Source organism: Cupressus sempervirens, chromosome 1, assembly GCF_028749045.1.
Source record: "Cupressus sempervirens isolate cs-2001-9-10 chromosome 1, ASM2874904v1, whole genome shotgun sequence".
Taxonomy (NCBI): domain Eukaryota; kingdom Viridiplantae; phylum Streptophyta; class Pinopsida; order Cupressales; family Cupressaceae; genus Cupressus; species Cupressus sempervirens.
In genome coordinates, this window is record NC_143118.1 from 752,643,508 (window position 1) to 752,663,155 (window position 19,648).

The 19,648-nt window shown below is 33.6% G+C and overlaps 1 protein-coding gene across 1 annotated transcript; it reads right to left on the reverse strand.

Annotated features, from left to right (window-relative positions):
• Positions 1-2,362: 2,362 nt before the first annotated feature.
• LOC149580083 (uncharacterized) lies at positions 2,363-2,965 on the reverse strand. Its single transcript, XM_089803391.1, has one exon. It carries the CDS (start codon positions 2,963-2,965, stop codon positions 2,363-2,365), a length of 603 nt encoding a protein of 200 aa, XP_089659517.1.
• Between the last annotated feature and the right edge of the window lie 16,683 nt (positions 2,966-19,648).

Consider the following 19,648-nt stretch of genomic DNA (forward strand, 5'->3'; position numbering starts at 1 on the left):
AACATTAATATGTTCCTTTAATACATATAATCTAAAGAAGAAATTTTTATTATTATTTCTTTCATGGTCAATCATAATTTAATATCATTTCATCTTAAAATATTATTTTATATAATATTCTAAATAATCCAACTGAAATAATATTTCTCCCTTTCTATTTTAAACATTAACATAATGATCTTCACATACCGTTTTAGTTATCCAATAAAAATATATTTATATATAGATATTTGCATGACTTAAGTGTATCTATTTGAAAATGTCAATTCAAATTCATCATTATATAATTTATAGGTCAAATTATACTACAAAATATTTAAAATTAAAATTACAATACAAAATATTTCAAGTTGTTTATCTAATTTTTATTTTTATTTAGATTAGTTTTTATATATTTGTTATTAATCGTGTTCCTTGCCACAAAAGCATTTTAATAAATGAAATCAAAATAAAATCTTTATTAACATTAATATGTATGCTTTAATATATATATATATATATATATATATATATATATATATATATATATATATATATATATATATATATATATATATATATATATATATATATATATATAATCTAGAGAAAAAATAAATTAAATAAATTATATTTTAATATACATAAAATCTAAAGAAAATCATTTTCTTTCTTACAGTTTATTAATTATTTTCTTAATAGAATTTGTTGATATATTTTAATGAAAAAATGATTGGGCTGACAACTTTTCCTTAATATTATCTTATATGCTTGAAACTTTCTTTGTGTTGTACATACTCAGAAAAAGATGCAAGAAGAGAAATCACCTATCTTACATGGAAGCTGAGCTACCTAAAAGTGTTAGTCTTATAAATGATTATTGGTGTAGGTATGAGTGCCAACAACAAGCTTTCACTCATATGCATGATTTTCTAGGGTTTCCAAATGCACCAATGGACATGATCAATAGGAACAACCAATACAAATTAGATTAGGGAAAGAAAATCATATTTCCATGATCAATGGTTACACTTCCATTATTGGGTTGACCTTTTATTTCTTGATTTTATGTGCTAACTCTATTTGGAACACTCAATTGTAGCATTTGAGAGATTAAAAGATGCTCAATTAGAAAAATTAATGTTTTTCTTTCCTATCGACTCATCATTGCATGCACAAAAGCATGCAACTGCTAGTTTATTTATTTTTAATTTTTATTTGTTTTAAGATTGGTATGAACGTATTATGTTGTTCTTTGGTTGATCATTAAGTTGTGAAAAGGCTGAATCATATTTACATTAGATATCAATTTGTAGTTGGCATATTATTATGATTTAAATTATCAATTCTCACCAAAGTTACTATATTTTTTCATTTCTCAAAATTTAGAAATTCAAAATATTATGGAACAATGATAAAGACAATAAACTCTAAGAAAAATTTGAAAATATTATATATTAAATTCTTAGCTTAAGGAAAAAAATTAAGGCAATTGAATGGTTACTACCAATTTAATTTACCTTTTTCATTTCTTATAAATTCTAGATTCATAACAATGCAATGGATCATTTTGCATATTACATTTGGATATATTTTTTTGCAGAAACTAAAGAGGGAAAATAATAGACAAATCAATTATTAATAATATAAAATAAATAATGATTAAATACTATACAATAACAAATCATAATTTGATATTGTAATGTTAATTTATTTGATGTTAGTTTTCTAGTTAGTCATTAGTTACATGCTTGTAGGGAGAAAAGAGATGATACTAATAATAAGTTCTTAGTGGTGAAGTTGAATGGTGTGAATAGTTCTTAATGAGCCAACTAAGGATCAAGTCTTGTCAAATGTAAAGCTTTGAAATTTTTTTAAGGATGAGTCTAGTATTGTGTCTCATAAAAATTCCTCAAAAAAAGAAGACGAGACAACAATTTGAAGAAATAGAGGAGCATTCCCTTCAAACCTTTTAAGAAGAGCCAAAGGTAAGTTTGAAGTCATTTTTCAAAGAATTGGAGACATTTTTGAAATAAAGCGGGTAAAAACTTTATTAAAAATCAGAAAGCATTAATACAAAGCGAACTAGAACCAAAGGTCCCAACAAGAAGCACAGGGATGATCCCAAATAGAGATAAAACAACCAACACTGTAATCTATCATCATTCTCCACCCTATCACCATCCAAAATACTCCTCAAGTCAAAATGGAGCTCTTGAGGAACCAACTCCCATTCCTCAATCCTCCATCCCTCAGCATGCTCAGAAGCCCATTTTGCCCAATAGTCAGCTACCCTATTCCAATCTCTTGGAATATGAGCAAAAGTCACCAATTCCATCAAAGAACTGATTTGCAAAATTTGTTGCACAATCCTAGGCAATTGCTAGTTAACATCAGACACTTTCTGCTCAATAAGCAAGTTGATCAAAACTTGGGAGTCTGACTCACAAACAATTCTTCTCCAGCCTTGCGCATGAGCTTTCTCAAGAGTAGCAAGAATAGCCAACCCTTCCACTAGGTTAAAGGTTTGAATCCCAACATAGATTGAGAAGATAAAAACCACTGAGCCCATAGCATCTCTCCCAATCCCACCAATACCAGTCAGACCCGAATTACCCCTTGAAGATCCATCAGTATTGATCTTCAAGATCCCATAGGGAGGAGGCTGCCATTTACCAACCCTGTCAATTTTTTGCTTCTCACAATGCCATCTCCTAGCCCTCATTAACACCAAAGAAGACTCCAAAGCCCCCAATCTCTCCACCAACTCTCTATCACATTTCCCCAAAGGTAATTCCACTTCACACTTAGCCTCCACGATCTCTTGAATCATGCCCAATATCCTTGGCCAAATTTGTTGCACTAATCGTTGCTCACCACGAAAAATCCTTTGATTGTGCTCCAGCCAAATCTGCCATAATAAGAAGATAGGCCCCACAAACCATACCTCCTGCAGGAAAGGAGCCACAGACGGAGGCTGCCCCATCCCCTGCCAAAACTCAATCAAGGAGGAAGCATGACCACAAGGTGCTGCCCAAACTCCCCACCAAAAATGCCAAAGCTGCAGGGAAAAAGAGCATCAAAAAAATAAATGGGAAGATTCCTCCTCATTAGCCCCGCACATAACACAGATAGAAGGGCCATGGAAACCTCTTTTCCTGATATTATCCCAAGTCAAACATTTATTCCAAGCCAACATCCAAATAAAACAATTCCACTTTGGCCAAGACAGTTTATTCCAAACCTTCCTCCACCATTGCACTTCAGGCAAAACCATCTTAAGAGACACCAATCTACTATACCCAGAGGTAGCCGTATAGGTCCCCTTAGGATTGGGAGACTAGGCTAGCACATCGTCCTCCTGAAGAGAACAAAAACTTCTACTGGAAAGGATATTTTGCAGCATAGCACACTCCTCCAGTAAATCAACAACTAGCCATTCATCTGGAGACTTTCATTTAGCTATTTCCAGCTGACCACAGGGAAAAAAAGATTTAAAATCACTCACCCTTGACCAACCAGCCTCCAAAAACCGCTCACACAAAGTCCCTAAGTTAGGAAACTAAAAAATTATTGGGGGAAATCCATCCCAAGAGTCTGATCAGAATTGAGCCTCCACCCCCCTCTTGTAGATCCAAAATAATCCATCCTTAATAAGCTTAGCCCCTTTCTTTAAAGTATCCTGAATCATAGATCCATTCCCCCCAAGAGGATACCTAGAAATATCAAGATGAGAAATCCCTGGGAGATACTTCTGTGAAAGAACCATCGACTAACTCTTATCCTACTCATTATACCACCGCCAGTAGAGTTTAGCAGCCAAAGCCTCACCTGACAATGCCGACTACCTCAAGCCAAGACCCTCGTAATGCTTTAGACTACACACAACTTCCCATTTGACCAAACTCCATTTGTAAGTCTCCAAGTAGCCCGCCCATAAAAATTGGTGCATCACAGAATCTAGATCCTTAAGGAAGCTTGTAGGAGCAACTTGGAGCATGCATCTATAAATGGGCAAAGCCTGTACAATTGACTTAATCAACTAGACATGACTAGCAAAGGATAACCAATGGTGAGTCCAATGATTAAATTTCACCCTAAATTTATCCAAAATATCCTACCAAGACTCCATGGGGAACCTACTCATGGAGATGGGAATGCCAAGATACTTCAATGGAAGATTCCCAATCTAAAACCTCAAAGTGTGGGCAATCCTTTATTGAATAGGGCCTAGTGTATTGAAGTATATGGATGACTTGCCCTCATTAATCTGTTGTCCTGAGGTAGCCAAGTACACATCCAAGACTCTATGAAGATGAGATGCCTCCCTTATTGTAGCCATCCCCATCAAAGCCATATCATCTACAAATTGTAGGTGAGACTACAGAGGTAAAGTTCCACCCCATCTCCAACCTTGTATAAATCCAGACCCCACATTCTATTTAATCCATCTCCCCAAACCTTCTGCCAAAAGAATAAACAAATAAGGGGAGAGAGGGTCCCCCTGAAGAAGCCCACTTAAGGGCCCAAAAAGCTCAAAATGACTCCCATTAATAAGCAACGAGAAAGAGACTAACGTAACACAACTCCAAACCCATTGAGTCCAATATTTTGCAAAGCCAAAGGCACTAAGAACCCTCCACAAGAAAGACCACCTTACTCTGTCATAGGCCTTTGCCATATCTAATTTGATAAACATCACTTTTTCTTTTGATTTGGCCATAGAATGGATGACCTCAGTAGCAATAACAATCCCATCCAAAATTTTCTTACTCGCAACAAAACCACTTTGCTCCTCGAAAATCAAATCGGCAAGCCCCTTCTTTAACCTATCATCCATAAGCTTGGAAATAATTTTGTAAATAACATTGCATAAAGAGATGGGCCAGAATTGGCTCAACCTATCAACCCCCTCCTGCTTGGGGATAAGAGCAAGAAAAGTAGCATTTAGAGCCCTTAACATCTAATTATTGTGTTGAGACTCCTAAACCATAGCCAGGAGGTCAAATTTGATGATATCCTAGAATTCTTGATAAAACTCAATGGGGAAGCCATCAAGTCCTAGCGCCTTTCCTTTTTTCATATTAAAAACAACCCCTTCAAGCTCCTCAATTGAGATATCCCTCATGAGTTGTTGATTCATATATTCAGCCACAAGGGTGGGAATATAGGAAAGAACATGTGCTTCCTTAGGAGGCCCCCCTTGTGAGTCTTCTCTAGAGAGAGATTCAAAGTACTGAACTGCCTCCCTAAAAATTTCTAGAAAAGAAGTAAGATGCTCTCCCTCTCATTCACCAACCCTGAGATAGAGTTACCATGCCTCTTGGCCTTCACTGAGTTGAAGAAGAAAGACGTATTTTCGTCCCCTTCCTGAAGCCACTCGATCCATGCTTTTTGTTTCCAATACATTTCCTCTCACATTTCCCATTCTTCAAGCAATCTCATAGCCCGAGCCTCATCTTGAAGCAATTCAACTGTTACCCCTTCCTCTCTTATCCTTCTAGTGATATCATCCAAATCTGCCTAAGCCCACGCCTTTTCATGGAATAGATTCCCAAAGTGTAACCAATTCCATCATTTAAGCTCAAACCTAACATATTAAAGGAGCTTAGCAAAAATATACATTGAAGTACCATAAGCTGGTCTACCTTTCTTCCACCAATCAGATATCAAATCATACAAAGATGAGTCATGTAGAATAGATTACCTCTTGTTTGATTTCTAATCCTAACTAGATTTCCTTTTCCATACAGTAGCTTGGCTTTTCTATTGATGAATTCTACCTTGAATCCAATATTATTCAACTATGCCACACTAAGTAGATTATGTTTCAATCTTTCAACCCAATAAGAATTGTCACATCTGAGTTCATTGATTAGTGTAATACAACCTTTTCCTCTAACATAACAAGGTTCATCATTTCCAACTCTGACACTCCCACCATTATAGTATTCTAAGTGCTTATATTTAGATTTATCACCAGTCATATGGTGATAACAACCACTATCTATTATCCATGTATCATTCTTAATAACATGGAAGATGAGGGGCATCTTATTGTACTAATTATTTGATTCATCCTTAATAGAAATGTAAACCATTTCATCTTCATCATTACTATCAGAATCTTTAGCCATGTAGCAAGATTTCTTACCTTTATCATTGTAGTCTTTGTAGCTTTTGAAATATTTCTTGCCTTTGTACTCATGATTCTTATTTTATTCCTCGCCTTCTTTGTTTGGACACTTAGCAACATTGTGACCAACTTCTTCACAAGAAAAATAGATCAAAGGTATTTTAACTTTGTAATTTTATTTTCCTTTGGGAAATATCCTTGCAAGAAATGCTTCAATGAATTCAAGATCATCATCAAAACCATCTTCATCACACTATCATACTTTTTCTCATAGATTTTTCAACTTTATTTTTGAGTGATAGTTTATCTTGAAATGCAAACTCAGTGTTACCAGAGATAGGAACACAATTATCAAATTTATCTAACTCAAAGGTTGTCAACCTTCCTACTAGTGCATCCAACATTATATCATTCTTAGGATCACATCTCATTTCTTGAATAGCTAAAACTCTAATTGTATAAATAGGAAGAAGAGTTCTAAGTACTTTGTTGACCACTATTATATCATCAATTTTCCCACCTGAGGCTCTAATCTCAGTTACACTAGCTTTATTTCTTTTATTGTATTGTGTAATTTTCTCATATTCTTTAATCTTCAGTTGGTTAAACTAACCTCTAAGACTTTCTTCCTTAGCTCTCCTTACATTGCCATCATCTCCATAGATATGTTTTAGCTTGTTCCACATTTCATGAGCATTAGCACAATCTTTGACTTCATCAAATTTAGCATAATTTAGAGTAGAAGCAATTTTAATCATAATTATGTTATGATTCATCTTTTGCACAATTTGATCCATAGTCAAAGTTTTATTAGGTGCCACATATTTGTTCTCTAGATATTTTAAACATGTGTCACCAATAGTTTCCAAATGGAGTTTCATGAGTTCCATCCATGCTTGGAAGTTATCTCTATTTAGCTTATGAATCTCCCGTCTATAAGACATCTTGATCTTTATCTTAGGTCCTTGAAACCTTCTCTGCAAGCACCAAAATCTCTAATACCAATTATTGGAAATATAAAATGATTAAATGAGAGGGGAGGGCTGAATGAGTTAGCACAAAAATAAATCCAAGATCTCTTAAGATGTCAATATGATACAAAACCAAAACTCTGTTAAAACTGAAATGTTGTTGTAACTCGGTTAACACAGGAACACTTAGTTTACACTAAGAATTATTGTCACTCAATAAACACTTAAATAATCACTTCTTAAGATGTTTAGTCTGTTCAACCTTAATTAACTTAGTTACAAAAAAAAAAAAAAAAACTATTGGTATAAATAAGTATTTACTATTTACACTTTAGTTAAGTTTACTTAGGATAATACATATTAATATTAGTTATCATGTAGACACCTAGGATTTTGCATATTCATATGAGTTGTCATGTTGACAACATCTTAGTTTGTACTCCAATTGTCTACTACATCTCTTTATGAGATACACCTTTACATTCTTATCCTCTCATTGTTGCATGTACATTCATGCACAATGGAGGATAATCCACTTTTGGCGGACATGTGCTTGGTTTTTTCTTATCTCTTTTCATGACTCTTAGTCATCTTGATTGCCTTTATATACACGGAACTTCTATGATGTAATCATCCAATTATCTGAATAATCCATTCTCATTTGATCACATCTTGTCTCTTTTGTGCTCTTGAGCTTCTCGATCTTGACATTTCATTATTGCCTTAGGAAAATTCTTGCATGGTATTAGAGCTATACCAAATTCTTACATGGTATCAGAGCCAGAGGAGTTTCATTGCATAGCCATTGGAGAGATTTTTTTCGTAGGTCAAGATTGGAGCTTATTGGTGCAAATCAGATGTTGGCATCACATTCAAAAGGTCAAAACACCCCCAAATCAAAGTTTATTTCATCAAAATTAGACATCTAAGGTAAAAACTACAGAAATTTTATTTTTATAGGTGCCACAATAGTGATTCAGGAAAAATAATTACACAGGTGATTTTCAAACAGTGATATCTCCCTCATAGGGACTCCTTTTTTCGAGTTTTATTTTTATTTTTGGGGTAGAATTTCATGATCTACACATTGGTGAAGGTTGTTTGTGATCTCTATTACTGAATTTTTCTCCAAATAGAAAATCTTGATTTTTACAACTTTGAATGCTTCATTCGAGCTCATCTGGACATATATTCAAGTGTTATTTTTTTGGAAGTGCATTTTTTTGTCTACTTTCTAGATCTAGTATCGGTTTAGAGTAATTTTGAGTAGACATAGTACTGTTAAAATGTGATTTTTTTGGGCCTATTTTGGCACTTGTAATTAATTAGATCCTTGATAGGTCTTGTATCTTATCTTGTTGAGTCATATATAGCTTCATATTTGTTGGTGTAACTATTAAAATTAGAAGTCCCATTTGTTCATTTTGACAAGTGAAAATTGTATATACACTAAGTATAAAGTGTCAAAATCATCCATTTTGGGGGGTTCTTTCTTCACATTTTGGAGAGTGCATTAATTTGTTTATCATGAGATAAGTACATCATGGGTAAAGTCATGGAATTGACAATCCATCCTATAGTTATATTTTTACTGGGGATAATTATGCATCATGGGAAAAGGGAATCATTACATATTATAGATGGATAAAATTATTGCCTAATATTTATGGAATTATTCCTAAACCCAAGTGAAAGTTCAAAAAGTTAGCTTGGTGTGATAGGAATATGCATATAAGGGTATTGTTTGCTTATAGCCTTGATCCATCTTTCTTCTTTGAAGTTATTAGTAAGCTAGAAGGTATTAAGTGCCTACACACATGTTGGATTATTATTTGGGAACACTTTGGAGATCCTCATGTTCCTCCATTGCCAGAAGATCTAGTTGTAGATTTTCTCCTTCCACTTGATGATGTAGATAACATTCCCTATGATGAGCATACCTTGTGGAAGATTGAAAAAAATTATGATATTGAGAGTCTTGATTATCCAAAGACTCCAATTGAAACTACTAATTCTCTTATTGATATTGCATCTACTATAGTTCCTTATGATAGTTGTATTCACATAGACATGGATTTAAGTGATTTAGTGCAATAGGATATTCATTGTCTTCAAGACTTAGTTGCATGGGATGACTACTTGATAGACATTTCTAGTTTTCTTATAGAGTCCTACATTGTAGATTTAAGAGACATTATTGATGACATTCATATTCTTTTTTGTAAAGATGATCCTTCTTTAGTTGTTGTGAGGGAGAATGATGACCCTCATCTTCATTCTCTACTTGATCAATCTTTCGAGGTTAACATGATGGTAGATCCTTTGATACAGTAGTTGGAGGAGGTCACTTTATTTTTTGAGGAGATATTTGAGTCTTTGATACATGTTCTATATTCATTCTTCATTGATCTGGATTTGTCTTTTTTAGTAGAGTGGCATAGTACACATGATTTGGTGGAGGCACTTTTCAATATTGACATGGAGACACATGAGAAGGTTTTAGAGATTTCATACATTTTGAGGTTTCTTCCTATATATGGGAGCGGCTTCATTGATACAAGTTTGGTTTTATTTCTTCCTAAGGGGAGGAATTTTGTTCTACACTCATGGAGAAGCTTCTACATTGAGAGGGGGATTTTTTGCTTCTCTTCCTACTTATTTTTTAGAGGAGGCATCTTGATCTTTGGAGTTTGATCCACATTCCTATATGGAGTAGTTACCATTGGTTCCTTGCCTATCATCTTCTTCTATTGGGCTTGATCTTGATTGGTTCATGACATCTTCAATATTTAAGGACATGGTGACACATATTTAGACTTCAAAGACAACATACTTTATATGAACTCCCCTTCCATCTTCCTATACACAATGGGAAGCCTTCTTGCATTTATATTTGGTGTAGCTTCTTCCTAAGGGGAGAAATGTTATTTTTAGATATTGGACTATCTTTTGTCTTCAAGCACTTATCATTCTTGTAGGAGATCATTCACTATGTGGGGGGGGGGTTCATTTCTCCTTATTTCCTTCTTATAGAGGGATTCTCTATTGTATATGCATGATGTATATCATAATAAGGGGATCTTGATTACTCCATCCATACATGCCTCTTTCTTTATTTTTCTTCTCTTTATTTTGGAGGGGGTTTGTTCCCATGTAGTTTTCTCTCTTTCTCCACTTTATGAGAGATTGCATTGCATCTTTTTTTGCACTTGCATCTTGTACATGGGTACCTAACATGGCCCAGTAATCAAGACCCATCTTGCATTATTATATAGGTTTTGTGAGCTTAAGTACATTTTCCTAAGTTGCACTTAAGTGGGGGTGTTGGTATAAATAAGTGTTTACTATTTACACTTTACTTAAGTTTACTTATTTTAATGCATATTCATATTAGTTGTCATATAGATACCTAGAAGTTTTCATATTCATATGAGTTGTCGTATTGACAACATCTTAGTTTGCGCTCCAATTGAGCACATGTTGTCTACTGCATCTCCTTATGAGATACACCTTTACATTCTTATCCTCTCATTGTTGCATGTACATTCATGCACAATGGAGGATAATCCACTCTTGGTGGACATGTGCTTATTTGTTTCTTATCTCTTTGCATGACTCTTAGTCATCTTTATTGCCTTTATATACAAGGCACTTTTATGATGTATTCATCCAATTATCTGATTAATCCATTCTCATTTGATCGTATCTTGTCTCTCTTGTGCTATCTCTTGAGCTTCTTGATCTGAGAATTTTATTTTTGCATTAGGAAAATTCTTACATGGTATCAAAGCTATACCAAATTCTTACAAAAATAAATACAAGATCCATTAAGATGTCAATACAATACAAAAACAAAACTCTACTAAAATTGAAATGTTGTTGTAACTTGGTTAACACAGAAACACTTGGTTTACACTAAGAATTATTGTCACATGATGAACACTAAGATAATCACTTCTTAAGATATTTAGTGTGTTTAACCTTAATTAACTTAGTTTTAGAAACAAAACAAAAAATAACATGAACACAAGAGACACCAAGATTTAATGTGGAAATTCAATTTGGGGAGACCACCAATTACAACTAATTACTATTTTTTACTCTTTTGAAGTGAGCCTTATTAGGAGCCAACCCTGTTAAAGGTTACAAAATACACTGTTAGGTGTGACCCTATTAAAGGATTTAGTTCATCCTATTTGGAGTGGCCTTGTTAGAGGTCTTTGGACACTTCAATCTAGAAATGCCACCTTGTTATAGGATTTGGAAAATAGTTGTTAGGCTAACTCTGTTAAGAGATTTGATTCACTGCTACAATTATTAGAGAGTAACAATGACTTGACCTCATTGCTGATGCAACTTGCTTTTCTAATTTTAGATCTTTGTTCTAGCTTGTATACTTAATTCTCCTTGATCAGAATGTTCTTTCCAGCTTGGTCATCTTGGATACTCTGATATACTTCCAATTCTCTTCCTTAATTTATCATTTTCAATCCCATTCTTCTTAAAATTTAATCCTCAACTTGGGCTTATATTTCTATTATTTACCTTGTCAAGTCAACTTGAATACACTTTCAAAAAAAAAATATTCATCCCTTGAGTCAGCTAGAACTAACCAACAAAATTGTCAAATCTAATATGTTGATTCAATAAAATCTTTCATTAGCTGAGCCAACTTGGTCAACACTAACTCAAAAAAGGATTTCCTTTAGACTTTCTTTGGTAACCAAGTGAGCTTAGTTAACACTGGTTTTGTGTTGTCTTTCATGGAATGCTCAACATACACAAGAAACTTCCTTCAATGCCCAAGTGAGCTTGACTAACATTGATTACTCAGTAAAGACTTGACATTTGTGTAACATAAAAGAAAAAATACAATAAAATAATTGTATTCAACACACTCAGTTAGACATGATGAATCAACTACTACTTGCAAATTAGGAGCTGAATAGAAAAGACATGGAGATTTCAAATCTAAGATAACAAAGTGGCCAATCAAGGAATGAGCTAAGATCTAAGAAGAAACTCTTGGAGAAAATGGAGAAAACTAGTGAAGCTATAAGATACTTTGAAGAATTGATGAGACCACCATGGTCATCCATAAATACCTCTAGATTAGGACATATTAAGCACTACTCATCTACTAAAGAAGGAGAATCATCCAAGAGTGGAGAGAAAAGAAATGCAAAACCAAAAAGAAAACCTACATGTCATGAATATTTTGGAATGTTGGGACATAAAATAAAAATTTACAGAAGCAAGATTAGTAAGTAAAACCCTAAACCTAAGTTTATTGGTAACTATTTTTAATTGCAAGAAACAAGGTCATCAAGCACATGAATGTAGATCAAAGGTTAGTAATACCTACTGCACCTAGATTTGAGGGATATTGCTATGGTTGTCAAAAGTATGGACATAGAGCACAAGAGTGCAAATTGTAGGCAAAATATGACTAGACAACCAAAAGGAAAGAAAATGAACCTAAGAAACTTAACTCTTACAATTGGGATTAAAATAAATGGTATAGTTGTCATTATTGTGGAGAATATGGTCAAATTCCAAAAAAAATGCATAAGAACACATTTCAAAGGTAATTACAAGAAATGGTTGAATGGAAGCATAGTTTGTTTAAGTTGTCACAAGACTAGTCATGTGAGCAAGAACTATAGGACTCAAGCACCAACACCAAACAATGAACAAATCAAGGGAAAAGTCAGAGTGGATGTAGAAGAAAAAAAAAAGGAGATGAATCAAAACTAGAAGAAGAAGGTAGAAGTTGGAAGTGGTAGAACAAGTGAAGTTGAGATCACCTAATCTAATGGAGAAGGTGATCACACTACCTCAAACTGATCTAGAAAGGTATCTAACAAACTACACATTCAAATGACATATGCATCAGTTCCTAACAAATAAAGTGTGCTAAAGTTAATTTTTGCATAAGTTAAGATGCATTAGAACAAAATTTTGAAAAAATAATTAAGCGATGGAATCAATTACACTACTGAGTGTTGAGCATCAATAATACTATCTATATTAATTGAGCATTGCAATGTGGACCAAATACTTACAATGACCAAGTTGATGTGCTGATTGAATTAAATGGTATTGATTGAGTGTATAGTGGAGCCCAGGTTAAAAGATGAAATATCAACCAAGATAGTTGAATTCCACCTAACAAAGTACACAATATCTATGAGTGCCCTAATGTAGTGCCTGCCCCTAGGTCGCATTGTTGCTATCATGGATGAACTCTGTTAGACTAGTTTTGTGTTGATGACTAGTAACATTGTTTTGGGACTATTAGATAATGTGCTATGGATTCAATTTATATGTGATGAGATTACTTAGACTCTGGATTTCATGGATGCATGATGACTATTACATTGCTTTCAGTTATTATGATTAGCTAGATGGTTTATTATCACATGTGTTTTTATTATGGATACTTACCCCATACTTGCATGTGTATGGTGTGTGTGTTTGTTCTTATGTATGGCATTTTTGATGTGGTTAAGGAAGGGAGTCGTAGTCACCTGCTAGTTGGGATCTACACGATGCACCACTTCCTGCCATTACCTGTTTAGCTTAGCATATATATATATATATATATATATATATAGTATGTACATGCATGGTTTTTATGCAGGTTGCAAGTATCGAGTATCGACTTCCCTGAATTGCCAGGGTGAGCGTACCCTATTTCACTATCTCAATGGTAAGAGAGGGAGATAAATTCTGAAGTCCAAATCCTAAACCCTTAAACCATTTGTCCTAAAAAGGTAGGACAAGTATCTAATATATTTTACCTTCCAAATGTGTCAGATGACATAATTCGTGATTTTAACCCTTTAGACTGATTTTGTATGGATTGTTCTATAATGGGTTTTCATATTTTATCTTGGATGTCTATGGTGAATTTTCTATTAATTAAGTCATTAAATTAAAAGATTAAATTAATGATTTAATTATTTTGAAAAAATTAATATAATATCATGATCTTTTGATATTTTGATTATAATTAATTAATTGAGAATTAACTGAGAAAAGAATTAAATAAAAGAAATTAGAGATTAAAATTCATAATAATAAAAATAATAATAAAGTAATAAAAGAATTAAAATAAAAGTTATAAGCTTGCCTAGGAGTAAACACACCTCTTGATTGCACATATGTCAACAACATAGGAGTTAGTGCACAAGTTAAACACATGGTGTCTACAACCTTATGACTCATCTAAAAAGCTGGAAAAGACTCATGCTTAGTTGTCAACACCTTCTGGTTGTTTCTAGAGACATTCTAGGTGCTTCCTGAGAGTTTTATATTCAAGCACTCTTAGAAGCTTAGGGAGCATATTTGGAGGACCCAAGAACGTTAGAAAAGGAAGCAGATAGCTCTGCAGATTCTAAGGAGGAGAGAATTAGCATCAGTGTCCAAGTAGACACTTGTGATTTCTGCCTATGTTATTTCCACTTCTTGCACTTCCTGTCTCCTGAATGCTTTCTGAGGATTCTATGTGTGAATTTTCCAGTTGTTTTAATCTTGTCATGGATATTTAATTCTTTATGTCAGAAAACCCCACATGTGTAGGTCTGAGAATTCTATGGACTAGGGCTAAAAATTTATAGTCAAACCTATTAGAAGGATTAATGGGTAAAATTTAGAGAACAATTATTTTAAAAGGAAATTCTTAAAATTTAGAAGCCCTTTTTGTTTTAAAAACTATGTATTTGTTCTCTTTTAAAATTATACAAATCTGCATACACGTGTGTGTGTGTGTGTGTGTGTGTGTGTGTGTTATAATACATGGTAATAATCTGCATGTATATATACATATATACATATACATATACATATACATATACATATATATAAATGTTTATTGAAAAGAAAACAATGTTTTTGTTTTAAAACTGTCGCAGTCAAAAAATGTTATTCAAAAACATATTTAAAAATAGTAATAATTATTGAAAAAATTGAATTTCGTATTTGGGAAAACATTTTTAAAAAATGTTATTAAAAAAAATTAATCAAATTTTGGGGGGGACGGACCCATGCCGCGTACCCTTTGAGTGCAGAGTACCTGTGTCGCAAGTACTACGATGACAAGCGGTACTCTATACCGCTATCGCCACAGGCTCTGTGACTGCAGGGTTCTACATACTGCCAGTGATACATATATATATGTAATGTGTGTTGTTTTAAATTTTTTTATTATATGTTTATTGTATAATATGAAATCGACTTTTAATATATGTTTAATATTATTTTAACAAAGTTTAATTTATATGTAAATTAGTTTGTTTAGAATTTATATTATTTAATATTAATTTTATTTAATGTATATTAAATACTATTTAATATATATTAAATAATTAAGAGATGGTAATTTATATTAAGTTAATAATAGTTGTTTAAAAGATGATTTAATCAATAATTATTATAATGATTTAAATTAAGAGACTTAAATTTTAATGATATTGGATTAAGATTTAATTAAGTATTATTAAAATGATAAGGAGTCATTGTTATATTATAACATTGTTATAACATTGCTAAGATTTGAATTATTATCTTATTATTAATATGTTATGTATATTCTTTTAAGCCTTTCATACCCTATGACATGTATAGTGGATGATCGAGCAATCAAAAATGTAATGTATGAACATTAGACTTTTCATTATTATTTCATGTGGATGTAGTCTTAGATAGACTCATTAATAGTTATTTTAGATGTGATTCAACATTAAGGGATCCTTAAAGAATGTAACCTATTATGAATGCTATGTTTACTTTCATTTGAATTGTTGTTATTGCTTCTGTTATTATATGTATGTTGTAAATGGTTTTTACTTTCATTAATATATATATATATGTTGCCAAACTTAGTGAAAATTTAGGTTAATTCTTTGGATCCCTTGGTGGAGCGTTACATTTGGTATCAGAGCTCGAGTTTCTAAATTGGGAGCTCTGGGTATTTGGAAAAAACTAGGACCTTAAACTATGATGTGTATCTCTTCAAACTTGAAACTAGGTGAACTAAAACATAACTTAAATTGTTACTTGCATATGCAGCACTTAGTTCTCAAAACTGAAAATCATACTTAAACCTAAACATAGGTAAAACTGAAATTGAACTTGGTCTTTTATAGAACATGTGTCTTTTGGTTGAAATAGTATTTCATATTCTAGATATTTTTGTAGGATGGTATCTAGGACTAGGTATTATGTTAGAGGCCGTGGTAGAGGCCATGGAAGAGGCTGTGGTCATGGCAGAGCTATCAGTGCCCATGAGTCTATCTACGATGAATCTGCTCATGAAGAGAGTAGAGGAGAGCACGCTAGTAAGCAGCAGGAAGAGAGCCATAAGGGTGACCAAGCTGAGTCTGAGGAGGTTAACCTAAGATAGATGATACAGACTATTCTTGATCACTTACCTCCTATTGATGATTAGCATAAAGCACATTAGTCAGAACAAGAGCATAGACCTAGGTCTAGGAGCCCTCAGAAGGATCGACAGAGATCCATTGTATCTACTTAGATGAAGGACCCTTCAAGATCCAAGGTCAAGCCCTTTAATGGGTAGGGTTTTAGATATGTGGCTGAACAATGGCTTATTGCCCTTGATAGGATTTTTTCTATGCAAGACTTTGACAGTAATGTTAAGGCAAGATTCACCATTATCAACTTGGAGAATTTTGGGGCCACTTGGTGCAAAATTGAGGAAAAGAAGCTGGGTATAGATATGAACAGTGTCACTTGGGAGCTATTCTTAGAGAGTTTCTATGATTGATTCCTACCAGAAGAATGGAAGCAACAAAGGGCAGATGAGTTCCATAACCTCAAGTAGTATTCTATGACTATAACGGAGTATGAGCGTAAATTCTATGAGCTCATGTCATTTTTAGGATTCAATAACAACTCATCTCAATTGACTCAGCACTTCATTAGAGGTTTGAACAACCATTTAATTGGGGGTGTTAAGGTGTTTGAACCTAAAACCCTCAAGGATGTGGTACATCGAGTTGTCCTTGTAGAGAAAAGTGTGAACCTAGGACATGGAGGTCTTGTGGGAGCACCTTCAACATCAGGGTTGAAGGGTGGTCAAGGAGAAAGTGGCAATAGGAAACCTCCTTCTAGGGGTAGTCAGTGGTAGGGAGGAACTTACCCTCCAGCTCAAAGTGGTGGCGATGGTTCTAATACTAGGAACTATCACAATGCTCAGCGCAACAAGCATAACCAGTATGATCAGCCATCTCAAAGTTTTTAGTCTTATCCTAGTGGGGGTAGCTTCCAGTAGTCTAGTGCACCTAGATTTTAGAGGAGCTTCAATGGAGAATGTTTCTCATGTGGGCAACACGAACACAAGTCATCTTACTGCCCTCAAGGGAAACCTCACTTCTCCAGCCAGGGACCTGCAGCTTCAAAACCTATAGTTAGTGACATGGGTAGAGCCCAGAGAGTATACTCAGTGGAGTCACATCCTCCTATAAAGGGAAAGGGTCCAATGGGACCTGCACAATGAGTTCTTAGCTTTACATTTCTTTTAGGCTTCTAGGAGTAAGCCTAATTCTAGGGGGGTGGATGTAGTGCCTGCCCCTAGGTCGCATTGTTGCTATCATGGACAAACTCTGTTAGACTAGTTTTGTGTTGATGATTAGTAGCATTGTTTTGAGACTATCAGATAATGTGCTATGGATTCAGTTTATATGTGATGAGATTACTTAGACTCTACATTTCATGGATGCATGATGACTATTACACTGCCTTCAGTTATTATGATTAGTTAGATGGTTTATTATCACACGTGTTTTATTATGGATACTTACCCCATACTTGCATGTGTATGGTGTGTGTGTTTGTTCTTATGTATGGCATTTTTGATGTGGTTAAGGAAGGGAGTCATAGTCACCTGCTAGTCGGGATTTACACGATGCACCACTTCCTACCATTGTCTGTTTAGCTTAGCATATATATATATATATATATATATATATATATATATATATAATGTACATGTATGGTTTTTATGCAAGTTGCAGGTATTGAGTATCAACTTTCTTGAATTGCCAGGATTAGCGTACCCTATCGCACTGTCTCAATGGTAAGAGAAGGGAGATAAATTCTCAAGTCCAAATCCTAAACCCTTAAACCATTTCTCTTAAAAAGGTAGGACAAGTATCTAATATATTTTACCTTCTAAATGTGTCAGAGGACATAATTCATGATTTTAACCCTTTAGACTAATTTTGTATGGATTGTTTTATGATGGGTTTTCATATTTTATCTTGGATATTTTTGGTGAATTTTCTATTAATTAAGTCATTAAATTAAAAGATTTAATTATTTTGAAAAAATTAATATAATATCATGATCTTTTGATATTTTGATTATAATTAATTAAATGAGAATTAATTGAGAAAAAAAGTAAATAAAAGAAATTAGAGATTAAAATTGATAATAATAAAGTAATAAAAGAATTAAAATAAAATTTATAAGCTTGCTTAGGAGTAAATGCACCTCTTGATTGCACATATGTCAACAACATAGGAGTTAGCGCACAAGTTAAGCACATGGTTTCTACAACCTTATGACTCATCTAGAAGGTTGGAAAAGACTCATGCTTAGTTGTCAACACCTTCTAGTTGTTTCTAGAGACATTCTATGTGCTTCTTGAGAGTTCTTTATATTTAGGCACTCCTAGAAGCTTAGGAAGCGTGTTTTGAGGACCTAGGAATGTTGGAGAAGGAAGGAGCTTGCTCTGTGGATTCTAGAGAGGAGAGAATTAGCATCAGTGTCCAGGTAGACACTTGTGATTTCCGTCTATGCTATTTCTGCTTCTTGCACTTCCTGTCTTCTTTGTGTCTCCTGAATGCTTTCTGAGGATTCTATGTGTGAATGTTCCAGTTGTTTTAATCTTGTCATGGATATTTAATTCTTTATGTGAGAACACCCCACATGCATAGGTCTAAGAATTCTATGGACTAGGGTTAAAAATTTATAGTCAAACCTATTAGAAGGATTAATGGGTAAAATTTAGAGAACAATTATTTTAAAAGGAAATTCTTAAGATTTAGAAAGCCCTTTTTGTTTTAAAAACTATGTATTTGTTCTCTTTTAAAATTATACAAATCTGCATACATGTGTGTGTGTGTGTGTGTGTGTGTGTGTGTGTGTGTGTGTGTGTGTGTGTGTGTGTGTGTGTAGATGCTATAATACGTGGTAATAATCTGCATGTATATATACATATATACATATAAATATACATATATATAAATGTTTATTGAAAAGAAAACATTTATTTTGTTTTAAAATTGTCGCAATTGAAAAACGTTATTTGAAAACGTATTTAAAAATAATAATAATTATTGGAAAAACCAAATTTTGTATTTGGGAAAACATTTTTAAAAAATGTTATAAAAAAAAATTAATCAAATTTTGGGGGGGATGGACGTGCGCCCCGTACCCTTTGAGTGCAGAGTACCTGTGTCGCAGGTACTGTGATGACAGGTGGTACTCTATACCGCTATCACAACAGGCCCTGTGACTGCAGGGTTCTGCGTAC